General features: G+C 33.3%; 1 protein-coding gene across 11 annotated transcripts; it reads right to left on the minus strand.

The window, feature by feature from the left end:
- Nucleotides 1-728: 728 nt before the first annotated feature.
- LOC133669977 (putative pentatricopeptide repeat-containing protein At5g09950) lies at nt 729-8,215 on the minus strand. Of its 11 annotated transcripts, XM_062090342.1 has the most exons (8): nt 4,614-8,215; nt 4,042-4,218; nt 3,043-3,239; nt 2,786-2,931; nt 2,126-2,262; nt 1,901-2,014; nt 1,375-1,466; nt 729-1,232 (listed from the first exon to the last, which is right to left on the minus strand). In XM_062090342.1, the coding sequence occupies exon 1, from the start codon at nt 8,105-8,107 to the stop codon at nt 4,832-4,834; it is 3,276 nt and encodes a 1,091-aa protein (XP_061946326.1). In that variant the 5' UTR covers nt 8,108-8,215; the 3' UTR covers nt 729-1,232; nt 1,375-1,466; nt 1,901-2,014; nt 2,126-2,262; nt 2,786-2,931; nt 3,043-3,239; nt 4,042-4,218; nt 4,614-4,831. The 11 variants fall into 11 exon arrangements, with proteins under 11 accessions (XP_061946326.1, XP_061946322.1, XP_061946321.1 ...); XM_062090338.1 differs by lacking the exon at nt 1,375-1,466; XM_062090337.1 differs by having other exon boundaries at nt 729-1,466.
- Nucleotides 8,216-10,129: the final 1,914 nt, after the last annotated feature.

Genomic DNA, 10,129 nt, shown 5'->3' on the forward strand with positions numbered 1-10,129 from the left:
TGGAAAAGCGAAAAATGACTAAACTACAATTTTTCATGCCCGGTGAATAGTAAGAAGGCAAAAAAAAGTTATCTTTTTTATTTCTTTGTTAAATTTAACTTTTATTGTTTTAATAATTTTTAATTGATTTAATTAATTTTTACTTTGCAAAATCTTAATGCATAAATATTTTCCGACACAATAAATATAATACATTATGCTAACTCAGGATACTAAAACAAAAACAAAAAAATTATTCAATCCCAGATCATGTACCGCTGACAATCACCATACAAAATCTGCTGAGATTCTATTTAGAAATAGTAATAGTTGTTTTTAAAAATATTTTTTATTTAAAAATATATTAAAATAATATTTTTTTTATTTTTTAAAAATTATTTTTTATATTAATATATTAAAATGATGATACAAAATTATTAAAAAATATTAATTTAAAGTTAAGAAAAAAACAAATAGAATTTTAAATTATTTTAAAAACACAAAAATAAATAAACTATTGATCATTAACCAAAACAAATTATATGGTTTAAAACCGAGTAAACATAATATGAGAAAATAAAATTTTGAAAAAAATTTAGAAACGAATAGCTGTTTAAAGAAAAAAAATAGAAAAGAGGAACAAGATTCCAAAAACTGAACAGCAATAATGTGTTCATAGCAACTGCATTCAGCTTGGAAAAAAAAATCTTTCCATATCTTCTACCACAATAAAGCAAAACAAAACAAAATTTTCCTTTCCACCTGTTCTTATCAAGATAAATAAATACGCAAAATATTTAATTGTTAAAGTACATTAACTTTCTTGAACTTAGAATCATCAGCATTATCACCTCCAATAGATTAAGCAGCATTTCTAAAAAATTTAATCATCACCGCAGAGCATCTGCTTGATGCCAAGATCATCAGCATGTCTAAGAACAGCAAATAAATTCAGTAATGGCTTAACAACTTGCTTCATTTTTGGACTGTTAGAAGGCACAAAAGCCACACATTCCATTGCCAGCTTGCTAATTTCCAGTCCATCACCATAATCAGAACCCCTCTCCTTCTAGGCTTTGGTGCACAAGTGAACACTTTGCTTCATACTCACTCGTCGTCCATTCATTCATATCCTGCGTCCCATCCTCCATGCCTTCTCTGTAAACTCTTTTGGATATCAGGCTCGGGAGTACTATACCATATATATGCATACACGTCAGAATTCCCCGTCTTTCCACCCTCGGTCTTGAAGTCTAAAAAGATAGCCAAAAACTGTCATTTTGCAGGAACAAAATCAAAGTTTCCAACTTGAAACAAATTGACTACAACAGTTGTATTAGTTAGCATAGACATGTGTCCATGGGCAATGCCCGGGGGTTAAATCTTGGATATAACCTTCTAATCCTTTGATATGTAGTCGGATGTCTGAGGGAAAAGAGAGACCTAACCCCAAACCCCACAACTGTGCAGCTTAAAGCGCAGGGAGCCTTCCAACGAAACATAAAAAGGTTAGCATCTGCATGCACATCCTTTCAAGACAAAATATGGATTTGTGCTTCAAATGTTTAACAGCTAGGCTCCTCTAAGATTTCTGTACCATATATTTCTTTAAAAGAGTTTGAACAAGAACAAATGCACATGACATGGTACAGTCGACTTGTATTCAAGGATTGACGAATGGACATGCAGCTATTTTACCTAACATGGTATCCAAGGGTGGTGCATCGTCATCATTCTATTTTTATTATTATATTGTGAAATGTGGTTAGGCTGTTTTATGTCTGGTCACCACCTTCTGATGCTCTCTTTTGCGTTCTGTTATATAAAAATCCTATGAACACCAGTGAGAATGGCAGATATATCTTCAATGTTGACTAATCTGTTAATAAACAGGAAAATGAGCATGCATAATCCTTCATACCTAAAATTTTGCAGTAGTCATCCACGTAACCATTACATCCATTTCCATACCAACGTTCAGGAAGGAATATTAACCAGAGAACATACCAAAATCAAACAATTTTGGGTTGTAGTCCTGTATATAAAAGAAGTTACTGAACTGTGCGCCAAAAGAGGAGTGGGGAGGAGAGTAAATGTACTCTAAAAGCAAAGGGAAAACAACAAGATAAAAAATAATGAGACCAACCTGATAGAGCATTCTATGAGACGTGCTTATATTATGAACTAGATAGGGCAGAAGTCGTGCTTCACCAGCATGGAGAAATTTAAGGAGGCAGGCAAATCCAAAAGCAACCTTAATTCTCCATAGCCAAGTAAAACTATCTAAAATTGAAAGAAAAAAAAAGGGTAGATGTTCATGACAGCAGTTTAACATAAGAGTTTGTGGAAATAAAATTCTTCAAAAAAAGAGCTTAAAGAAAGTCCAGTGGAGGTTGGAACTAAAAAAAATCCTAATGAAATCTCAAAATGCAACTTCACTCGTCAAATATGCAAGCAGAAAGGAAGCGGGTATTCAGTAGTCAAACACGTACACCCTCTCTCATATTCAAGTGATGCGAATGGATAATTATCAGAACTAACAAGCATTTGGCATTTTGCACAAAATGGCTCTTTGAAGTAGAAACAAAGTTTTTTGTGGTCCGGGCCCAGACATTGATGTAGAGATACAAGGAATTGATGAATCTGATGAAAAGGTGTCTTGATTGCAACTGATGTCTATTTGGTATTTTTCACTTCGATTTCATTAATTTCAAGTTGACAATCTAAAGCATTTTTTCACATAGCAAGAGATAGATACAGATGAAGTATAAACATATGGTCTATTGGGAAAAGGTAAAAGGAGTACCTTGCCATACAAGGTTATATACAGTATCCAGTGGCTCAAGGTCATAAACTAAACCAAGTTGTTCCCCTTCATGGCAGTATCCAATCAGCTTTACTTAAGTCTGGACGAGATATCAGTTTGGGATACTGAAGTAAAACAAGTTCATCCTAAAAGAAAAAATTTCAAATTAGACAGAATAAACTTAATAATGAAGGAAACATTCTGTTCAAAAGCATAGCATCAACCTGCTCCCGTTATCGCCAGGAAGAACTCTATACCTTTTAAAAATTTCCCGTATCTTGACTGTAACTTGTCTTGCTTCAACTTTTCCATGAAAGACTCTTCCAAATTGGAAGTTATCGATGAAATTTTTCTGGCTAAATCCATCAGTGAACAAACTTAAGTCTTCATAAGAAAAATAATTTTATCGAATGGCATTCTTTTCCTGAAGATCCTTTTCCATGGGAGTTGGGACCTACAATAGAATAAAGCATCAATATATGGAAAAATATACCAAGATAAATAGAATGAGCAAATGAAATGATAGAAAAAAAAAGAAGAAAAGGAAAACTTAAGACAGATGCCTGAGTCAGTTCTATTTTCATATGCTTTCCAAAAGGATGTGCTAAGTTGATAACTGCACATATATTAAGACTCAAGTGTGTGTGTATTAATCAATTTTAAGTAGAGAACATACAACCAATCTACAAAAGTGCCTGTCAATGGTTGAGCAACGCCATCTATAAGTTCGAAGACCCAAATTTTGAAAGGGAAAAAAAGGTGACGAAACAAAAACCAAGGATGCGCTTACTTGGAGAAATGATTTTACACTTTTTTCCGATGTTATCTTTTCAATGATTGCATTAGTAGAATCGTGTTTGCTTGTAGAAAAAAACTGAAACTGAAAAACTAGAAAGAATGTTTACTTTAGCACTCTCTTGATCAAAATGTGGGGCATGGACAGAGAAAACTAATAAAATTGGAAAGATTCAGGACAATGTTAAAGTAGATTCCCCGTATATAGGTCCTCAATGTCTTGATTGCCAGAAAATGTGAGTAGCATTTTTCTATTTTCTACTAAGTTTTTCAACAAAGTTAAAGGTTAGAGCCTCTCAATTATGTGATCACCACTCAAGGAAAAACTGCGCACAAATTTTTTGGAATATAGTCATAGGTAGGTTACCGCTTTGGACATACTTTTCCAACCTTTAATTTAAAGATTTCTTTGCATTTTGCCTTCCACAAGAAAAGCTGTTTTAAAAAGTATGAATCCTCACCTGCTTGACTGAAATTAGAGCCTCTGTGATCTTTGATTAGTTGGAGTCCGTGGTGGATGGATTTTGAGAAATATTGCTGATAGAAATTGCTGACACTGCTCAGGAGATTTTTCTTCGTTTTTCAAGGACCAAGCAGGATTTGAAAATCAGAATTCCTTAGCGTTATCTTCAGATATCCTATACAGCAAATCATAAAAGCCTCTTAGCAGGTTACTTAGCATTACCAAGTTAAATCTGATGGACAAGAAATTCATGATAATAAATTAAATTAAATTGAACATACAGTGCTATTGTCTTGCTACTACAACTTGTAATTACTTGGTAGAATTCTTCACAAAGACACGACCTTATATCACAACTCGCATTTTAGTTCACGTCTGGAGACAACTCATAAAAGTAACAAAAGATACACAACAATTTAACAAAAAGAACCAGCCAACAAATAAAAATTTTTATTAGTTAGAGTGTTTTAAGCCCAAATTTGATTCTTAGGGTTTTAGTACTTATATGTAATTTTCTTGACATTACGATTTAATTTCAATGAATTGAATAAAAATTGTAAAAATACATACTTTTCTAAACCCCATTCTTCTCTTCTCTGGCTTTTTCTTCTCTTTCTTTGGCTTTTTCTTCTTAGCTTCTTCTTTCTTTCTTGTTACACTTTAAATCTTCTGTTGTCCAACATTATTTTCCCAGAATGAACATCACTCAAAACATCGAAGGAGATCCCATGCTGTTAAATTATCGATCTATGATACCAATGTTTCAAGAAACTAAGCTGGTTGGTCAATCACCAGTAATCCCGACATGAACATTTACCATCCTCAAAGTGATGGAACCTGTTTGAATCACGTAACACTATTGAACGATCAACAACCTTTGATATATATTTAAAGGCAGAGTGACAGTCGCCACAAACTCTGAGGTTCTTCATTATCCTGATAGGCAATCCTGAGTTGCGAGTGAGAACAAAAGCAACTGCAAGTTTCTCACTGTGATAGCTCAGGAGTTCTTCCTTGTTCTCTGGTTCAAGATCATACAGTGCGAATTTTATCTGGGGCACATATCCTGCATCCCTTATTTTTTTGTCAAGTTCCTTGAGTTTTGCATAGATTAAACCTTTTTCTGGATGTGAGTAATCACCAGCCACAAAAACATGGACACCATCCTTCATGGTTACCCAACTACATCCAGCTTCCTTCTTCACCGCCGCCTCTCTCATTGCTCTCCTAGTCCTCGCCATGTCCTCCCACTTCCCTCCTGAAGCATACATGTTGGAAAGAAGCACATAATTCACAGCATTTTGAGGGTCCATATTGAACAGCATTTCAGCAGCCCTCCTACCTAATTCTGTCTTTCGACCATTTCCTCGGCAGCAAGCGCCTAAAACTGTTCTCCAAATAAGAATATTAGGCTTAATTGGCATCTTATTAATGAAATTCTCTATCTTATCTAATTCACCAGCCCGTCCAAGAAGATCAACCATACATGAATAATGCTCTACACGAGGAACCAGTCCATACACTTCAGTCATGGATTTAAAATATTCAAACCCTTCGTCAACTAAACCAATGTGGCTACAAGCAGACAACACCCCGACAAAGGTAATGTGATCAGGTAATTGACCACTGAGCTTCATTCGTGTGAAAAGCCTCAAAGCATTGTCTCCATGCCCGTGGCGTGCATAGCCTGATATCATTGAGTTCCAAGAATACAAATTCCTCACAGGCATCAAATTAAAAAATCTCGATGCATAATCTATTCTTCCACATTTTGAGTACATATCAACAAGTGCGCTCCCAATTACAACATCACATTCTAAACAAGCTCTTATTGCACAGGCATGTACTTCCATTCCACGCTCTAGTGTGGCAATAGTGGCACAAGCACTAAGAACAGTGGCAAAAGTGAAACAGTCCAATCGCTGACCCCTCTGCATCATTAGCCAGACCAAATCCATGGCCTTGCACAGGAGTTCGTTATGTATATATCCAGAAATCATTGAATTCCAACTAACCTCATCTCTTCTCTCAGACATTCTAGAAAAGATTTCCTCACAGTTTTCCATCTCTCCAGACTTTCCATAGCACGCCAGAAGAGCATTCTCAATGGCATTATCATCCTTAACATTGTATTTCAGTATTAGAGCATGTATCTGGTGGCTCAGTTTACTTGTTGAGAGAGATGAAACGGTAGCAAGTAAGTTTATGAAGGTTACTCTATTAGGACTCCATCCAGCTCGCATCATTTCCAAGAAAACTTCTACAGCTTCAGAAACCGATGCCCCTGAATCAGCTAATGCCCCAATCACAGTGTTCCATGATACTTGATCACGCTCCAGCATCCAGGAGAAAACTTTCTGGCATTCAGCTAGATGTCTAGTTTCAGCATACAATGCAAGAAGGGTATTTGAAACTGAAACGTCCAAATCAAGTCCTAATTTGATACCTTCCCCATGTGTTTGTTGTCCCAGCAAAATGCAACCCAAGCTTGCACATGAACTCAAAGCACTTATCAAAGCGAAATTGGAAGGCATCAAACCAGTTTTCCTCATTGAATTGTAGCTCTTGACTGCATCTTCAAAACACTTGTTCTGGTCAAGACCAGTAATCATGGAATTCCATGAGACTGAATCCTTATCAACCATGAGCCCAAATACTGATCTTGCATGATCAATATCACCACATTTAGCATACATATTAATAAGCCCATTTCCAACAGCAACCTTGGCATCATTTAACCCAGTTCGGATTGCATATCCATGAACCTCTCTACCCTTTCTTCTCCCTTCATCCAGGAGAGCAAATTCAGCACAAGCACTTAACAGAATCACATATGAATCAAGATTAATATCAACCAAGTGTCTTGTCTCCTTGAATACTTCAGCAGCTTCCTCTCCACATTTTTGTCTGACCAAACCAACCATTAAGCCATTCATAGAGACAGCATTCCTTGCAGTCATCTGCTTAAAAATTTTCCTAGCATAATCAAACGATCCAAGCCTTGAAAACCCACCAACCAAAGCACTCCCCACATAGAGATTTGCCAGTAATCCAGATTTTTTAATTCTCGCAAGTATCTGCTCCAGCAAAGACAGACCAGAATCAATAGAAGAACAAGCAGCAGTTATTAAACTTCCAAATGTATATTCATTAGGTTTCAGACTTAAACCTGAATCTGCCATTTGCATGCTTGAGAATAGTTCAAAACAAGAAGCTGCATCTCCTCTTTGTGAGTAAACTGATACGATTGAATTCCAAGATATAGAATTCCTAATCTCTATCTCATCAAAGACACTACGAGCATAGTCAATATATCCCAGATACTTTCCGTACATGGATATCAGCACATTACATAATGACGCATCGTTTGCATAAGGTGACTTCAAAATCAATCCATGAATTTGCATCCCGAGTTGAAGCCCACATAACATAGACTCCTGGCAAGCACGAATAGCACTACCAAAAGCAAAACGATTAGGCAAAAAACCCTCAAAAATCATCTCTTTTAAAACTCCACATGCATCCTCAGGCATTCCATTCTGAGTATACCCAGAAATCAAACAAGCCCACGTAACACCATTTCTATCCGGCATTTCATCAAACAACTTTCGTGCCGAAACCCAATCACCAATTCTAACATACACATTAATAAGGGTGTTGCATAGGAACAAATCAGAATCAAACCCATGTTTAAGAACATTTAAATGAAACAAATTTGCATCCTTCGGACAGCACGAGTGCTTATAACTAGAAACTAAATGTTCAATCAAATCATCGAAAGAACCCAAATTCGAGACCTTTGGGGAAATGGGTACTGTTTTCAGGTGAGAATGAGATGATCTTTTGTAGTGATTGACTAAGTCATTCAATGGGATTAGAGAAGGAGATTGCTTGAGTGGTGAAATGAAGTTTTGGGGTTTAGAGAGAAGAAGAAGTTGGTTTTTGTTGTTCTGTAGTGGTTTTGGTGGAGGAGGGGAGGCAGTAGTGGAAAAAATGACGGAAGGGTTTGAATTATTAAGGAAGAACGGCTTCTTGTGGATGGATTTCAAGAAGCAACGAAACATAGGTGTGATTTGGAGGGATCAAGTTGTGACAGAGAGCAAGAAAGGCTGGAATTTGACAAAGTTAGTGAAGGGAAAGAAAGAAGGTAGGGGACGTGAGGGGGCTTTTCTTGGTTTTTAGGAAGGGGTGTGAAAGTATTTTTTAAAAAATATATTAAAATAATATTTTTTATTTATTTTTAGTATAAAAAACATAAAATAATTTTAAAATATAAAGAAATAATTTTTTTAAATAAAGAAATAATTTTTTTTTATAAAACACAGTTTAGAAAGTATTTCCAAACAATATCTTTATTTGTTTTTGTGATTTAAAGGTATTAAAAAAATTTAAATTAATTTATTTTATATTTTTTAAATTATTTTGTTGTGTTGATATCAAAAATAAATATCATAATTGTTTTTTTTAATCTTAGTTTGTGTACTATTTTTGTTAATTATTTTATCATTTAATAAAAATAAAATCAATTTATTGAAGTTATTCAAGTCTATAACTCGAGTAATATATTTTTATTTGTTTTTAAAAATATTTATTTAGTTTAAACATTATTTTTTATATAAAAAAAATAATACAACCCCACATCATATCAGGGGTTCATCTAGTAGTATTTCATAAGAGATTAAAGTTGAGGCTTGATTTAAAATAAAATAAAAAAAATTTTTAATCTGGTCAACCTATACTAGTTATTTTTTTTATTTAAATCTTGGCTTGTGTACTATCTTTGTAAATTATTTTATCATTTAATTAAGATAAAATCAATTTATTTAAGCTACTAAAATCTATAACTTAAGCAATAATTTTTTTAAAAAAAATATTTATATCATTTAAACATTATTTTTTATATAAAAAAATAATACAACCCTACAATATATTACAAGTTCATCTAGTAGTATTTCATGAGAGATCAAAGTTATGCTTGAATTTTTAATTTTAATTTTAATTTTACAATCTGCCAACCTATATATGTGGTTATTTTTTAACTCAACTAGCCAATCCAACCTAAGTTTGTTTTTAAGGATGAAATAACAAAGAAATAAATATTGATGGCCACAATGAAAAAGAAAAAAAGAATTGTTCAAGGACATCCACAATGATTTATGATAGAGAGTATAGCAGTAAACAATAAAAATGCATTTTCTTTTTATTTATGGTTATAATTGTAATAAAGAAGTGATAAGTAAATTACTAATAAAACTTATAGATCTTGGGGTCGGTTACTGTTCATTGCATTGTAATGTAATTTCTTTTTCTTTTTCTTTTGACTCTCAAATTTTTTATCACAATTTCATCCCAAATTCAATTAGAATAGTCTCGCATGTTGAAATTTATTTTTATTATTTTATCACAACAACAAAGTATCAGGTATATTTTGATTATAAAATGAAGATTAATTTTATAAAATAAAAATTTATTTTGTAATTAAAAATATAAATTAAAGGAAAATGAATAAAATTTAACCAAACAAAACGAAGCAGACATCGTTTTAACATTTGTCACGGAAAAAACAAATTTGCACCCTATAGGTTTTAGATTCTTTATTGTTTGATCCTTTGTTATTTTAGGATTTCACATTCCAATTCCAAACTTTATTTATTTTCTGTTTCAGTCCCTAAACATTGAGAAATGAGAGAAAAAATCACTAAACAATATTAAGGAGAGAGAAGTAATCAAATGATAATATTTTGGCTAACAAAAAAGTTGTGATCATAGTGTTAATGAGGTTCTCTTTTATAGGGAGGTCCGATAAAGGTGAGGTTATCCTCTAACCATGTCAAAAAAAAAAAGATCGCTATCAATAATATTTTTATTTGTTTATTTTAAAATTTCTTGAGAGATTTTAGACTATTTTAGGGTTAAAAACAAGTTTTTAAGAGTTTAAAAAATGTTTTTTTAGGTGTTTTTAAATAAAAATATATTAAAAAATAGATTTTTAAATTCCCGAAACTTGAATCCTAACTTTTCAGTAACCTTGTGAAGAACGATAAGTTATCTGCTAAAATAAATAATTTTTCATTCATGTTATAAGA

The sequence above is a fragment of the Populus nigra genome, chromosome 12 (genome assembly GCF_951802175.1).
Source record: "Populus nigra chromosome 12, ddPopNigr1.1, whole genome shotgun sequence".
In the NCBI taxonomy this organism is placed as follows: Eukaryota; Viridiplantae; Streptophyta; class Magnoliopsida; order Malpighiales; family Salicaceae; genus Populus; species Populus nigra.